Source organism: Octopus sinensis, linkage group LG3 (genome assembly GCF_006345805.1).
Source record: "Octopus sinensis linkage group LG3, ASM634580v1, whole genome shotgun sequence".
In the NCBI taxonomy this organism is placed as follows: domain Eukaryota; kingdom Metazoa; phylum Mollusca; class Cephalopoda; order Octopoda; family Octopodidae; genus Octopus; species Octopus sinensis.
The window spans coordinates 6438168-6455549 of NC_042999.1; the positions used below are offsets into that span (position 1 = coordinate 6438168).

The 17382-nt window shown below is 39.0% G+C and overlaps 1 protein-coding gene across 2 annotated transcripts; it reads right to left on the reverse strand.

Moving 5' to 3' along the window:
* Positions 1-565: 565 nt before the first annotated feature.
* On the reverse strand, positions 566-14930 carry LOC115209757 (programmed cell death protein 2-like). Of its 2 annotated transcripts, XM_029778269.2 has the most exons (7): positions 14616-14928; positions 9404-9564; positions 8054-8323; positions 2769-2966; positions 1414-1533; positions 862-1004; positions 566-767 (listed from the first exon to the last, which is right to left on the reverse strand). In XM_029778269.2, exons 1-7 carry the CDS (start codon positions 14700-14702, stop codon positions 649-651), a joined length of 1098 nt encoding a protein of 365 aa, XP_029634129.1. In that variant the 5' UTR covers positions 14703-14928; the 3' UTR covers positions 566-648. The 2 variants fall into 2 exon arrangements, with proteins under 2 accessions (XP_029634129.1, XP_036356734.1); XM_036500841.1 differs by lacking the exon at positions 1414-1533 and having other exon boundaries at positions 14616-14930.
* Positions 14931-17382: the final 2452 nt, after the last annotated feature.

Below are 17382 nucleotides of genomic sequence, written 5' to 3' on the forward strand. Positions count from 1 at the left end.
AAATACTTCAACTAATGAATATCTTGTAATTTCTTTTATGATCCAAAGTTAGTTTTTACTGGAAATCCAAAATCCTCTCAGATTCCTCCTATAGCTTTGTTCCCTCCCACTCTTAAACCTGCCAAGGGAGTTGGTAGAAATGGACAGGACCCATGTATAAAACCAAAAAGTATTTACACTGATGATAAATCTGAAAAAAAGGGCTTAAAACGATGACAAAGTTTCATAAATTAATTTTAATTTTCAGGCCAGTGCTGCACTGAATGCAGTTTTGACTTTGACACATAATTTATATTTGAGAAAAATTTGAAAAGTATTTTTTGTAGGAGAGTATTGTAGTTCGCTTGAAGCATTGTGTATTGTTTGTAAAAAATAAAAAGTTTTGAATGGTACAAAACAATGGCCTATATATCTGTTGTAATTTAGTCATCCATTTAGTCTGATAATATTTCGGAATAAAATTCCTTCTTCAGATATTCTTAGATGGAGTCACTGCTATGATCGGTTTTCCAAGCAGTGATTCTAAGAATATCTGAAGGAATTTTATTCCGAAATATTATCAGACTATATGGATGACTAAATTACAACAGGTATACAGCCAATTGTTTTGTACCATTCAAAGCTTCTTAGTATTTTTTTTTTTTGGTGTTACATAGATTGTTCGTCTTGTACAAAACATTCTTCTTCTCTCCATTTGTCCTTCTGGTCGTCCCAACAACTCAGTGAACAACTGTAGCAAATGACGGTTCCAAACTCTACAGCACAATCTGAAAGATACGAAATGCATTCAGTTCTATGCTCCATGGTGAAACAAGTGGCTAAGTAATGCCAGGTTTTAAGATTGTGGCAACTCTAACTTACCATTGCTACCAAGAAGATTGAGGTCTTTGACAAGAGCTGGCATCAACTGGAATTCAAACTGTCGGTCGGCTCCACAATAACTACAGCAGCCTGGATCAGGAGCGTTCTTTGTTAATGTGACTGGTTTCCCACCAAGCTCATACCTGTTCAACATTACGAAAGATGGAATACATATGTAAACTCCTCTATATATATATATAAATTAGAGAAAAACCACTATTATGTAATTCAAACAATGATAGACAAATCAAAGAAAAAACATTTATCTAGATCACAAAAAGTACAAAAATGAATAAACAATATATAAATAAGTAAAAAGACTACGTATGTTTCATGGCTATAATTTCAATTCGAATTACAATTAAATTTAATTGAAAAACAATTCAATTTAAAAGTATAGTCCTCAGGTCAACAATAATTGTTAAATAAATAATCAAATAGAATTAAACAATATTTATTAAAGAAATAAAATCATTAATTATTATATATATACACACACACATACAGTGTAAAACTATTATGTCATATGATGCAATTAAGATATAGGTTTACCTTACACACTGTTCTGGCCATTTTGATAGAATTTTATAAAATTTGTAGACAGATTTATCTCCATGTTGCACGTTGGTCTTTTCATAGGTTTCTGTACATCCACCGGAAGTTTTCCCCACCCTGTGGAAACAAAGACTTGAATTACTGCTTTGTTAAGCTGATAGATGAAATCATGTGTGTATGCACACAGACAGAGACACACGTTTACACAGGTGCAAAATCTGGTGGAGAAAATAGTTCTCAAATTCCAAAGGTAGACTTAAAATATGGTATTTCTGTTGAAGCTGAGGGAACTTCAAGAATGGTTACTCAGAATTTCCTCTAACCATTTGTCAAATGGTTGTGAGTATTCAGAACACAAGTCTGAGCAGTTACGTGAAACTGAGTAAGTTTCTGAATTTTTTTTCCAGCTTGAGTAAAATTATGTCTTTATATATATAAAGCTGAAGTTGTCTGTGTGTGGCAGGTTTGGTAGCCTTCAACTAACACTATCTCCTCCGAAACCCTGTGGCGCAAGTTGACCAAAATTGAGAGTATGATAGAAGAAGGCTTGCTCTTCCTTCCGTAGAAGAAAAAATTCAAATCGGACCATGTTAACACCAAAAATTATTTACATCAAAGAGGTGCTTTTTTTTCTATGAAAATCCCTATTTTTTACGATTTTTTTACTGCTGGGTCGCCATTTTTCTGTGTATTTCAACCAAAAAAAGGTTCACTTAAAGAGAATAACAAGCTACATAATGCAAAATTTTTGCTTTTCAAAAATTCCAATTCTAAAGGGTTGAAAAGAATACAAACCCGAGCAATGCCGGGCTATACTGCTAGTTTATAGATAAGACCCAGCAACTAAAATGAGATTGCAGCCATGCATGTCCGGCCCTGTTAAGAATACCCCTGATGCACTGGGTGATACGATATGCTTGCGAAGACCTTTTGAGTCTAGTAAAACCAATATCGTAGCTGTGGCCAGTGCCCCCTGACTGGCTCCCATTCCGGTGGCATGCAAATAGCACCATCCGAACATGGCTGATGCCAGTAACCCCCGACTGGCCCCTGTGCCGGTGGCATGTAAAAGCACTATCTAAATGTGATCAATACTAGGCCCAACTGACTGGCTCCTGTGCCAGGGGCTCGTAAAAAGCACCCACTACACTCTAAAGAGTGGTTAGCATTAGGAAGGGCATCCAGCTGTAGAAACATTGCCAGATCAGATTGGAGCCTGGAGCAGTCGCTGGCTCTCCAGACCTCAGTCAAACCATCCAACCCATGCCAGCATGGAAAATGGATGTTAAACAATCATGATATAAAAAAAAAAAAAAAGGTCACAGAACCATCACAAGGTGTTCTAAACTCACTGAGCAGCACTGATCATTTCTTCGTAAGCTTTTCCTTCTTTTTCTTTATAGTTTTCCAGAAGCTGTTGGATGTGCTCAGAGTGACTGGCTTCTTCTGATTCTTCGTATACATTTAAATAATAAGGCTTGAGGCACGGTTCATCTTTGTAATTTAGTTGATGGTTTTGGTGGGAAGTTGAGCTCGTTTGTGGGAAGCAACTTTATTAAGAAAAAGAAAAAATATATATACATATATAAATAAATAGTATGATCTTAATTTCAGAAGAGGGAGAAATTTATTTTATCAACTAAGAAAAACATTTTTCTGTAACAAAAACAATTCAATTCACATGCCAGTACCATGTACTCACTAAAGTGGTGGGCATTAGGAAGGGCATGCAGGTGAAGAAACCATTCCAAAATTGACAATGGAACCAGGTGCTGCTCTTGGGGATTGGCAGCTCCTTTCAAACTGTCCAACCCATGCCAGCATGGAAAGTAGATGTTAAAGACAATCAAGATTTATAATTTCTTTTTTTTAATTGATATTAAAGCTAATGAAATCGTGTGAGAATAAAGAGTTTCATGTTTTCAAAAATTCCAATTCTAAAGGGTTGAAAAGAATACAAACCCGAGCAATGCCGGGCTATACTGCTAGTTTATAGATAAGACCCAGCAACTAAAATGAGATTGCAGCCACGCATGTCCGGCCCTGTTAAGAATACCCCAGATGCATTGGGCAATACGATATGCTTTCTTGGCTTCATTTAAGCACACAGTTGGGAAATGGAGGCTACACAAGTTAGAAATGTCAGTTATGGCTAAATATCTCAAGTCACTGGATTACAGCCATGTTGGGTTTTAACTTTAATCTGGTTCTTATCTTATCAAATCTTGAAAGAACAAAAAGTCACATTTAGTGTAAAGGAAGACAACTTAACTCCAGCTGAATGACAAAAAAATGTGTTAATCTCTCTCTTACACACACAAAACATAATCTCCACCTGTTTCTGTCAGACTGTGACACAGCTTCTATGTTCTAAACTTCGTTAACCCTTTAGCATTTAAACTGGCCACATCCGGTCCAAATTTTCTCCTTCTTTTATGTTCAAACCATCCAGATCAGGCCTCTCACTCATATCCTACAATGACATCCTCAAAATAAACCATCATCATTTAGTGTCCGCTTTCCATGCTAGCATGGGTTGGACGGTTCAACTGGGGTCTGTGAAGCCAGAAGGCTGCATCAGGCCCAGTCTGATCCGGCAGTGTTTCTACAGCTGGACATCCTTCATAACACCAACCACTCCGCGAGTGTGGTGGGTGCTTTTTACGTGCCACCGACACAGGTGCCAGACGGAGCTGGCAAACGGCCACGAACGGATGGAGCTTTTACGTGCCACCGGCACGGGGGCCAGGCGAAGCTGGCAACGGACACGAGCGGATGGTGCTTTTTACATGCCACCGGCACGAGGCCAGTCGGGGCGGCGCTGGCAACGGTCACGAACAGATGGTTCTCTTACGTGCCACCGGCACTGGTAACTCAGCTGCAATTTCCATTGATCGATTTCGATTCTGATCCTCACATCATCAAATTCTCAGAATTACAAGATAATGCAGGATTAATTCAAAACAATGTGAATAAACAAGCATTATATTTGACAGAGTAATCTGAACACTGTGACTTTCATGACCTGCTCCAACAATTTGATGCCTCTGGGGTTGCTTCTATCTAAGGCATCTCCTCCCTGTCATTGGTTATGACCTCTTCCTGCACAACCTGGGCCATATCATACTCTGCCACATATTTTAAGCATCTTAGCAGTAATTCCCAATGGATCAGGGAATTTCCTTGTCTTCAGTTGATGGGGTTTCACAGAGTTTTCGTCAACTTAATTTCATTGACAAGGCTTGCGGCTGGCACGGCAGAATTGTGAAGTGAACTTCTGAATCATTTGGCCATTCTGTTCACTAGAATACCTGTCCCGGTGACACGTAAAAAGCACCAACCGATCGTGGCCGCTGCCAGCCTCCCCTGGCACCTGTGCTGGTGGCACGTAAAAAGCACCCACTACACTCACAGAGTGGTTGGTGTTAGGAAGGACATCCAGCTGTAGAAACTCTGCCAGATCAGACTGGAGCCTGGTGTAGCCTCCTGGCTTCCCAGACCTCGGTTGAACCGTCCAACCCATGCCAGCATGGAAAGCGGACGATGATGGTGATGATGAAACTCAACATGGCCAATGCCATATTCTTTTATGAACTCTGTGTTGAGACAAAAGAAAAATAAACTTTACAGGAAATAAAGGTACTGCTGGCACATACAAAACCCAGGTGAGGGTGTCATGTAAAAGAGCATCCAGTACACACCGTAAAGTGGTTGGCATTAGGATAAAGAAAATTAAAGGAAGTCTAAGATATATTGGTCTCAATTTTGGCACAATTTCAGGGAGTGGGCAAGTAGAATTACATCAACCCCAGTGCACAGCTGGTATTTATTTCATTGACCCTGAAAGGATGGAAAGTAAAGTTGACTTTGGTGGAGTTTGAACTCAGAATGTAAAGACAGATGAAGTGCTAATGATCCTGCTAACAGGCTAAAGTATATTAACAAAGATCAATAATTACTTCCTTCCACATACCAATCTATACATATAAAGCTGAAGTTGCCTGCGTATGGCAGGTTTGGTAGCCTTCAACTAACACTATCTCCTCTGAGACCCTGCGGCGCAAGTTGACCAAATTTGAGAGTATGATAGAAGAAGGCTTGCTCTTCCTTCCGTAGAAGAAAAAATTCAAATCGGACCATGTTAACACCAAAAATTATTTACATCAAAAAGGTGCTTTTTTTCTATGAAAATTCCTATTTTTTACTGCTGTGTCGCCATTTTCAGTGTATTTCAACCAGAAAAATGTTCACTTAAAAAGAATAACAAGCTACATAATGCAAAATACTTTTACTTTTCAAAAATTCCAATTCTAAAGGGTCAAAACAAACTAGTGTATGATGAACAGAATTTCTTGATCTGCCATGAGAAGAGAAGACATTCCTCAATGATATAAAATCTGTTCAAATTTTGGTGAGGAAATGAAAGAACTACAATCAGGAATGAAACTTCAGTTGTTGACTCAGCCTCCATAGAAGCTTGCTTGACACTTCAGCCATGCCACTCACCACTAACTAGACTACAAGAAAGTGAGAAAGTGTTTTTTATATATGTGTGTGTGTGTATAATGGAAGGATTTGAAAAACTTTGATCCATTAAGTTTAACTAAATAATTAATTAATTAAACAGTTCCCTCTGGAGGTGAGGGAGAGAATAACTTTTAAAACTGTAAGCAAGGGAGATAACTACAATACCATCTGTTTCCATTAAGACAATTTCGAGACACTGGAAGGAGAAGATTTGGTCCTTAAAGGATTCTAATCTATAGTCCATTATATTATTATTATTATTTTATTGTTGTTACATTATCTGTTATATAAATCTGGATTGAAGGCAGCAAGCTAGCAGAATCATCGTTAGCATGATGGCTTAGTAGCATTTCGTCCGTCTTTTACATTCTGAGCTCAAATTCCTCCAACGTTGACTTTGCCCTTCATCTTTTTGGAGTTGATAAAATAAGAACCAGTTGAGCACTGGGATGGAGAGGGGGGGGGGGGTAATCGACAAAGCCCCTCCCTCGAAATTGCTGGCCTTGTGCTAAAACTTGAGGCACCTGTGCCGGTGGCATATGTAAAAAGATTTGAGCGAGGTCATTGCCAGTACTGCCGGACTGGCCCCCGTGCCAGTGGCACGTAAAAAGCACCCACTACACTCTCAGAGTGGTTGGCGTTAGGAAGGGCATCCAGCTGTAGAAACTCTGCCAGATCAAGATTGGTTCACCAGTCCTTAGTCAAAAGCGTCCAACCCATGCTAGCATGAAAAGCGGACGTTAAACAATGATGATGATGAAATTAGCTGGATTAAAGTCCTGTTTTATCAACAATACATGTGAAATGAATAATTGCAGAAACTGCCAGGGTTGTTTTATTGGGCAGAGTGCTTTTCTTGAGTTCCAAGACTGAAAGTGGATGAGAAATAAACCATTGCCCTTAGATAGGAGACAAAGGCGATAGGAACTCAGGTTATAAGCATTTCGCCCAGTGTGCTAATGCTTCTTATTTCTTTACTACCCACAAGGGGCTAAACACAGAGGGGACAAACAAGGACAGACAAAGGGATTAAGTCGATTACATCAACTTCAGTGTGTAACTGGTACTTAATTTATCAACCCAGAAAGGATGAAAGGCAAAGTCTACCTTGGCGGAATTTGAACTCAGAACGTAATGACAGACGAAATACCACTAAGCATTTCACCAATCGTGCTAACGTTTCTGCCAGCTCTCAGCTTTAAGAACTGGAAATGATATCATACCTGTCACTCAAGAAAGACAAATGTAAACTCAAAGATCATCATCATTATTCAATGTCCGTTGCCCATGCTAGTGTGGGTTGGACGGTTTGACCGGGGCTAGTAAGCTGGAAGGTTGCACCAGACTCCAGTCTGTTTTGGCATGGCTTCTACAGCTGAACATAAATTGTGACTAAGGTTTGGTGGACAATTTTAATTCAGAACTTATGAAAACAAGACACTTGTACTACAGAGCCAACCACACTGTGAGTGTAACGGGTGCTTTTATGTGCCACTGGCACGGGTGCCATCTGCTATAACTGCGATTTTACTTGGCTTGATGGCTCTTCCTTCTCAAGCACGATGTGTATAAAAGTAGTTTAAACATGTTAACTACCATTGCCTGTTACTAGAACTTATCAGTGACACCACATCGTTTTGACCACGCTGCATGCTGTTTAACCCTTTGATTACTGTATTTCTTTTGGGATGTTCTGTGTTTCTTTCAATTATTTTAAATATAACAAAGAATTTAGTAAAATAACTTCATTATCATTCAGCTAGTGTTAGGAACATAAATTGTGACTAAGGTTTGGTGGAAGATTTTAATTCAGAACTTTTGAAAACAAGACATTTGTACTACAGATCCAGAGGCGGTTTCATCTGGGTTGGTATCGAAAGGGTTAATTACAAGGAGGCATAATTTTTTTTGCATTTTTACAATATTTCATAATAAAACTTTAATATTTAGCACCCATGTTATTTAAATATCTTTGAAACCATAGACTAAAATATTTTCTCAAATTATGGAAACGTACCATTTGGTGGTGCATCTGGCACTTGTGCAAAGTTTGTAATGAACCGCCAGTGGGATATGTGGTAATTAATTTGTTAATTAGCTATTTACTTACTTGCTCATTTCCTCACACGCTCTGTTTTTAGTCTCTGCATCCTGTTCACCGAGTTTACATTTGTTATCCATCATCTTGCTGAGATCACTTTCGGCCAAACCATTGCTCGGCTGCTCACACCATTCATCTACCTCTATGTCATCGTCCCAAGTATTATCGTCACAGCCCCAGGAATCAACGAGTTTAACCTTTTTTTCAGTTACTGAATTGTTGTTGAAGGCATTAGTAGCAGGAGTTGCTTCAGAATTTTGTTCACGAAAAATTTTCCAGCTAAAAATAAAAAAAAAAACAAAAACAATTACTCATAATTAGAGAATTTCATCAATTGATTTCAAGGCTTGGGTGATGGAAATTGTGATGTTGATGTCTCTCAAAGAGATTACAGGAATAACTAAATCATCATCATCATCGTTTAACGTCCACTTTCCCATGCTGGCATGGGTTGGATGGTTTGACTGAGGACCGGCAAGCCAGGAGGCAGCACCAGGCTCCAATCTGATCTGGCAAGGTTTCTATAACTGGATGCCCTTCCTAATGCCAACCACTCCCATCTACCAAATCCACAACCAAGGTTTTGTTCAGCTCAAGGTTATAGTAGAAAACACTTGCCCAAGGTATCCAGAGGGGAACTGAACCCAGAACCATGTGGTGGAGAAGCAAGCCTCTTACCACACAGCCAAGCCTTAGTGTTCATAATCTATTAATATAACAGGATTCATATAACTTTACTTATTTTCTCACAATAAAATCTGTCCAGACCTACCATCATCATAGTTTAACGTCCACTTTCCATGCTGGCATGGGTTGGATGGTTTGACCGAGGACTGGCAGGCCAGGAGGCTGCACCAGGTTCCAATCTGATCAGGCAAGGTTTACACAGCTGGACGCCCTTCCTAACGCCAACTACTCCGGGAGTGTCTTTTACGTGCCACCAGCATGGGAACCAGTCAGGTGGCACTGGCATCGACAATACTCAAATAGTGCTTTTTATGTGCCACCGGCATGGAAATCAGTCAGGGGGCACTGGCATTGACCACGCTCAAATAGTGCTTTTTACATGCCACTGGCATGGGAACCAGTCAGGTGGCACTGGCATTGACCATGCTTGAATGGTGCTCTTGGCCATGGCCATGGGAAAGTATTGCCTTGCTTGGAAACAGGCTAAGGTTGGCAACAGCAAGAATATCTGTCTGGCCATAAAAAATCTACTTCAACAAATTTGGACTGACCCATGCAAACATGAAAAAGTGAACGTTAAATGATGATGATGATGAAAAGGAGAAGGAGGAAGAGAAGATGGTCTTCAAATGACTAAAAGAACCAAAAAAATGTAGAATTTCAGTGACTTACCATTCACTCTTACCCCAACAAGTTGTGTTGATGCAGGAGAACAGATGTAAAGTTCGGTGATAAGACGACTGCATGAGGGGACAATACAACTGGACAATCTGACACATCGACTGCTGACACTGACAACATTTCGGTACTGCAAGGGGCTCCGTAAACTGATCCTAGAGATGAAAGTAAGAAATTGGTGTCATTGTTATCATTTGTAGTATTAGTATTAGGCAGGAAATGTGCTTAAGACAAAAACTGCTCTTATAATCTCTCTATATATAAAGCTGGAATTGTCTGTGTATGACAGGTTTGGTAGCCTTCAACTAACACTATCTCCTCCGAGACCCTGCGGCACAAGTTGACCAAAATTGAAAGTATGATAGAATCAGACCATGTTAACACCAAAAATTATTTACATCAAAAAGGTGCTTTTTTTTCTATGAAAATCCCTATTTTTTACAATTTTTTGACTGCTGTGTCACCATTTTTCGGTGTATTTCAACCAGAAAAATGTTCACTTAAAGAGAATAACAAGCTACATAATGCAAAATTTTTACTTTTCAAAAATTCCAATTCTAAAGGGTCGAAACAAACCTGAGCAACGCCGGGCGATACTGCTAGTTTATACATATTCACCAAACCTTCATCAAACACACACAAAACATCGTCATTATGAAATTTCTCTCACTCTCTCTCTCTTGCCCGAAATGGTCATGACTGCTGGAACTTGACTGAGGAAAGAGAGCCACAAATGACCTGTCTGTTTTTGCCTGTCCTAATTGTTGTTTCTCTTGTCCACCTTTGTATCGTCTATCTGTCCGAACATTTTAATGTCCTCTATTGCGTTTTTGTTCCATTTTTATTTAAAATCACAGAATGTAAAAAAATATATATTTCCTAATAAAATACAAATAGAGCCATTCTATTTGTATTTTATTAGAATATATACATTTTTACATTCTGTGATTTTATGTATTATTTTTTTTATGTGTTTGTAGACCATGGCGTTTTTTATATATGATTAAATGTTTGAGTGGTGGTGTTGTATGTAAAGTCGTTGACCTGAATTTAATGTTTGTTCTATAACCAATGCTTCTTCATTTTCATCTCATATTTGAGTACTTCTTTTGCAGTCCTTTTATTTCTATATTACGAGATAAATATTATTTCTTGTTATGTGTGTGTATGTGTGTGTGTGTGTGTATATATATATATATATAATATATATATATATATATATATATATATGGGAAGATAGTTTTTGTATGTGGCAGATGCTCAGGAGCAATAAACACTGAAAATGCGCAGAGACCAACTTCTGCCACATTCCAGGGAGAAAAACTAGAAGTAGTTGATAGTTTCCATTACCTAGGTGATCAAGTCAGTAGCAGGGGTGGATGCTCTGAAAGTGCAGCTGCTAGAATAAGAATAGCTTGGGCAAAGTTCAGAGAGCTCCTGCCTCTGCTTGTGACAAAGGGCCTCTTGCTCAGAGTAAAAGGTAGACTGTATGACGCATGTGTACGAACAGCTATGCTACATGGCAGTGAAACATGGGCCGTGACTGCTGAGGACATGCATAAGCTTGCAAGGAATGAAGCCAGTATGCTCCGATGGATGTGTAATGTCAGTGTGCATGCTCAACAGAGTGTAAGTCCCTTCAGAGAAAAGTTGGACCTAAGAAGCATTAGATGTGGTGTGCAAGAGAGACGACTGCGCTGGTATGGTCATGTGGCAAGAATGGATGAGGATAGCTGTGTGAAAAAGTGCCACACCCTAGCAGTTGAGGGAACCTGTGGAAGACGTAGAACCAGGAAGAAGCATCGGATGTGGCGTGCAAGAGAGACGTTTGTGCTGGTATGATCATGTACTACGGATGGATGAAGAGATATGTGTGAAGAAGTGCCACTCCCAAACAGTTGAAGGAATCCGGGGTAGAGGTAGACCCAGGAAGACATGGGATGAGGTGGTCAAGCATGACCTTCGAACAATGGGCCTCACAGAGACCAAGACATCTGGAGATATGCTGTGACTGCAAAAGATGAGGATATTTGTTCTCATCTTGTTTGTTGTTAACACGTTTCGGCTGATGTACCCTCCAGCCTTTTTCAGGTGTCTTGGGGAAATTTCGAACCAGGGTTCTCATTCTTAAGGTAGTTTTCGATGTTATTATTATTATTATTCAGGTCACTGCCTGGGATCAAACTCGAAATCTTGGGGTTAGTAGCCTGCACTCTTAACCACTATGCCAGATGAGGACAAAAATCTGTCAAATGTAAATAATTCCTCATCTCTTGAATATAGAACTGTAGGGTTAATTTGTTTGACTAATATTCTTCAAGGTGGAACTCCAGCACAGCCACAGTCTAATGACCAAAACAAGTAAAAGAATTCCAGTTACAGAGACTCTGTCTGGGATTTTGAAATCAGTTATTTTATCTAAATAGAGATTATCATCATCATCGTTTAACGTCAGTTTTCCATGCTGGCATGGGTTAGACGGTTTGACTGATACTGGTGAGCCAGCGGCTGCACCAGACTCGATCTGATCTGGCAGTTTCTACAGCTGGATGCCCTTCCTAATGCCAACCACTCTGAGAGTGTAGTGGGTGCTTTTACGTGACACCGGCATGAGGGCCAGTCAGGAAGTTCTGGCAACAACCACGCTCAAAAAGTGTTTTTTATATGCTACCAGCACAGGAGCCAGTCCGATGGCACTGGCAACGACCACGCTTGAATGTTGTTTTTCACGTGCCGGTAAGGTGACTCTGACAACAATCATGCTTGAATGGTGCATTTCACGTGCCACTGGCATGGGAGCCAATCCATGACCTTGGCAATGATCATGAACGGACGTGCTTTTAACATTCGACTGGCACAAGTGCCAATCAGGCCACATCAGTGATTTTGATTTGATTTCACTTGCCTCAATAGATCTTCGCAAACAAAGTTCATGGTCCAATGAACGGGGGGTACTCATAAGTGGGCCGGTTACAGCCCACATTCAGATGTGCTTTTAACATTCCACTGGCACACAGAAACTAAAAACCTACAGCAATGTTTACAAGACTAGAGATTAGGATACTGGCACAGTGCTAGACCAAATGTCTAATTGCATTTCTATTCATCTGTTGCCTGAATCAATGTTGCTGACCTCTGATAAATCACAAATACCAGTAATATACTATGTGCATTCCTGCTCTATAAAATGTGGTTGTACATCTCAGAAAGAAGCCCACATTTGCAACACTAAAATCCGAGAGTTGTTGAATGAATGCAAGCAATGTGCCAGGCAGAGGCAAACTAAAATGTTGGGGTTCAAGTCTTTTGTGTGATATTCGCAGTTAATAGAAAATTAGTAAAACAGTTGAGGGAAGGGCAAACCTCTTCTAGCCTGGTGGGCTGCTGGAATTTTAATTTCTCTAAACAATTCAGTTATTAGTCCATCAAATGTTTATGAGTTTGTTTTGCAAGATTCTTGTTGTGGAATCATGTGTTGAAACAGATATTGTTATATTTCGTGATGGTCATTTATTCTTCCTTGTCAAATAAACACAATCTTTCGTCTCGTACCTGTGAACTCTTCAGTAACTCTTTCCAGAATGGACTAAACAGAACAGGAACAGGCATGTGGATGGAAGAGTCGCTGAAGAGGTCACAGATGTGTGACGAAAGATTTCCAGACAATGGACCTAAGAAAAAATTAGAACCATAATAAACGAATGAACAACGAATATATATATATATATATATAAGCTGAAGTTGGCAGGTTTGGTAGCCTTCAACTAACACTATCTCCTCCGAGACCCTGCAGCGCAAGTTGACCAAAATCAAGTATGATAGAAAAAGGCTTGCTCTTCCTTCTGTAGAAGATAAAATTCAAATCAGACCATGTTAACACCAAAAATTATTTACATCAAAAAGGTGCTTTTTTTTTTCTATGAAAATCCCTATTTTTAAAGATTTTTTGACTGCTGTGTCGCCATTTTTCGGTGTATTTCAACCAGAAAAATGTTCACTTAAAGAGAATAACAAGCTACGTAATGCAAAAATTTCAAAACTTTTCAAAAATTTCAATTCTAAAGGGTCGAAACAAACCGGGCGATACTGCTAGTGTGTGTGCGTGTGTGTGTGTAAATAGATAAATAAAATGACCGTCCCGAAATATAAGAATATCTGTTCCAACACAAGGTTTCACTTCAGGAATCTTGGAAAGACTTCCGTTCGTTGCGGATTCTTGCAAAGCAAATTCATAAACATTTTTACAATATATTCCTAGAATAATTTTGTGCGCAGCTTAAATGCATGTCGCTTTAGTTTGACCGTTTTTGTTTTGTATAGGTGGAGGATAAGAAATTTGAAAAACAAATGTTTCAAATTGTTTTTTTTTTAATTTTTAAAATTTTAATGGCAATTACAAGTGTTTCAGAATGTGACGGAACAAAAGAAATTCTATGTAATTCGTGACAGCAATTAGGAAAATCCGCCAGCAGATTTTCCTCAAAACCCATCGAGTGTCACTTTTTACTATAAACCGTAAACACCACGTCTCTGTGCTATAATTTGGGTTAATCTCTCCTTCAAAATTTTATTTTTTTTTATATGCATTTTTCAAGGAGAGGTGCGAAACTGCATTAACCCCAAAATAATTTTATAATGAATTTTATAACATATCAATATTCTTCAATGTCGATAGAAAAACAAAAATAAAATAACTGCTGCTAGAATTTCGAATGTTTCTACTAAGTTTCTTTAAATTATTTAGACTTATTGCCACACATGTTTACATTATACAGAATCTCATCAAAATAATAAGTTCTAAAAGAGTACTTTCTATATATATATAAATTCTTGGACGGTTTGATGTATCATTCCAAATTGTCAACAACATTATTCCAGCTGTTTTGAAGTTTCATATTTCGTCTGCGAAATCTTTTGGACTATTGGAATTAATACGTTATGACCTGAAGAACATAAACAAAATTCCTATTTTATAGCAATTTAGGGTTCGGTTCGGATATCTTCGGTATATTTTCCCTTGTAGTAGGAACCATTCACCCGTTGGACAAGAGGTGAGGGAGATATCCGAAGGGAATTGTCCAGATATACCGAAGATATCCGAACCGAACTGTCAAAAGTTGTCGAGTTATATCGAAGGAATGCCGACAAGACTTTCATCACGAAATACAAGAAGAATTTTTACCAAAAAAATCGTTCTAGTACTCACAGGGTATCCACCTATTTTATTGGTAAAAGAAGATGTGACGGTCGTCTTTGGTACAGCAACATCTTTGACACCTAAAAGAACCGGCATGTCTGTCTTGGAGACGGGAACCTGTTTAAAGGATGGCGGAGTATATAAGAGAGACAGAATGGTTGTAGTTGGTGATAGATTCGGTTACAGGAATGTCGAAGATGACATTGGGGTTTAATTTAAACAATTAAATTAAGGAGAAGGAGAGAAGCCTTTAAAGAAACTGATTACCACGTGTTGGAGTGTTTATAGTTGTCTTCCTCTAACACAGGAGAGCTCACAGTCAGTGCGCGCACCTGTCTAATTAAAACCGTAATTAAAAACAGAATTTACGACGAAGTTGGCAATAAAAGGGGAAATGATGAAAAAGAAATGAGTAAATAATTAAAAAGGAGACATCTACACTCTAAGAAAGTGTGTGGTGGGGTTGTTTGGGTCTGAAACACCAGAGCAGATTTTTAAAAAAATTATTCTACTCATGTGGTGTTTTAAGCTAATTACGAATATCAATTATTTTTCGAGAAATTAAAGCAATGCTTCGATATTGATGCACGACTTCCCTTCAGGCAAGACTTTCACCCGTCCTCCCACCAAAAAAACCCCACCCTTTATAAAAGCTACGGGGAATACGAATCTGCAAAAAAATTGGTAAAAATCGGCATTTTTAAATTACCACCTCCTCCATCCTCATTTCCTTCACTTTTTTAATTTTTGTCAGAAATTTTTTTTTTCAAAATATGCGGAAAAATATGGTGATTATGATTCTGAAAAAAATTTCCAAAAATTTCTGTAAAAATTTTTTTCAGAATTTTTTTTTTTATTAATATGCGAAAAAATACGGACATCATGATTCGGACAAAAATTTCAGAACATCTCTGTACTTACGGTTTTAGGGTTAGTGTTGGGGAAAAAAGTCAAAATTGAAGAAGTTGAGAAGAAAGTGTTTGTGTGGGGGGATTTCACAATGCCGATTTTTGGCAATTTTCCGGAACCCCCGTATCCGAAAACGGGGATTTTTTTGAAAAAAAAAAAAAAAAAATTTAATAAACAAATTTGGGAGAAAATGGGGGTGGGGGACGGGTGGAAGTCTTTCCAACTTCATTCCCTTACACAAGCTTCCCCCATGTCAAAGATAAAGAGACTAAGCTGAAAAAGATAAATGATGTCGTCACCTCACACTTTGTAGACCAACACCGAAGGACTGCTTTGATTAATAATAAAAAAATACTCCATACCTATTTGGGTGGCAGAAATTCCCTCCAATTCATCCTGCAGTCTTTCGCTTAAAAAAAAATGGTTGTAGTTGTGACATGAAACATTACAGTTGTGGAGAGAAGTTAACTAAAATCAAAAAGAACCCCCAACCTTGAGTAAAAACGGTATCTCCTTTCCTAGAACTTGTCAAGATATCCCAGTGGTTCTCACCCACTTTTTAACCCAAGGTGGAATCTCAGAACCTATGGTGTTTTAAAAGTCCTATTATTTTTTTCATCATCATTATCATCATCATTTAACGTCAGTTTTCCATGCTAGCATGGGTTGGACGGTTCGACCGGGGTCTGGGAAGCCAGGAGGCTGCACCAGGCTCCAGTCTGATCTGGCAGTGTTTCTACAGCTGGATGCCCTTCCTAACGCCAACCACTCCGAGAGTGTAGTAGGTGCTTTTTACGTGCCATGGGTACAGGTGCCAGGGGAGGCTGGCAGCGGCCACGATCGGTTGGTGATTTTTACATGCCACCGACACGGAATCCAGTCAAGGCGGTTCTGGCAACGCCCACGTTCGGATCGTGCATTTTACGTGTCACCGGCACAGGTATCACAACTACAATTTCCATTTGATTTTTTGATTAAAAATTATTAGGAATTGCATGGGAAAATTTTTTTTAGATCTTTGGTTTATTGAGGAAGTCTAAGCAGTTTATTGCAGATAAATATTTAAAAAAAAAATGTATGGACCCTGGACGAGAATCACCGAGACACCTCAGGACACTCACAGCATTATCATGGGTGACTGTGATGTTAAGGCACTTGAAATAGCTCAGTCAGCAGAGGGAGGCAAGGACACACACACACATACGTCTCAACCTGTTTGGACACACGTAGGTGACCAGTGTGTTCTTCATCAGGAGTTCAGCAGAGTGCGACTCATTTGGTATTGCCCTCTTTCAACAGAGAATCAATACTACAGCTAAACTGGGGTCTGATGTGGATTTAAATGGTAGATACCTTGATGATAATAGAAGACACTTGCCCGAGGTGCTGCGCAGTGACATTGAACCCGAAGCCATGTGGTTGGGAAGTAAAGTATTTTCCCACACATCCATGTTTGCGCCTATCATTACATGTTATGAATGTGTGTGTGAATATGAATATAGAAGGAAACCAGGAAACATCGGAAGGTGGAAGTTCGTAGTGGTTTGGCGTAGATAGGTATACTCCATGATGAGGCAGGTCTGAATTTGAGATGTACTTATCATTGATTTAACCTAGACAAGTAAAATCCATGGGATCACTGGAGAAAAACTCACAAGTGCAGGATAGGGAAAGTGCAGATACTTTACAGCTGTTTCTGGGAAAGTTGCAAATTAGAGGTAAATCTGTGCATTTTTTGTATTGCACAGAATGTGATCTGTAACCCATCCCATCGTCAGAAGAAAAGGGCGGGTTGGGAACCAGTGATTACAGTTGTGAATACACTGAAGATAACAATAATAATATAAATTGATATACACACACTCTC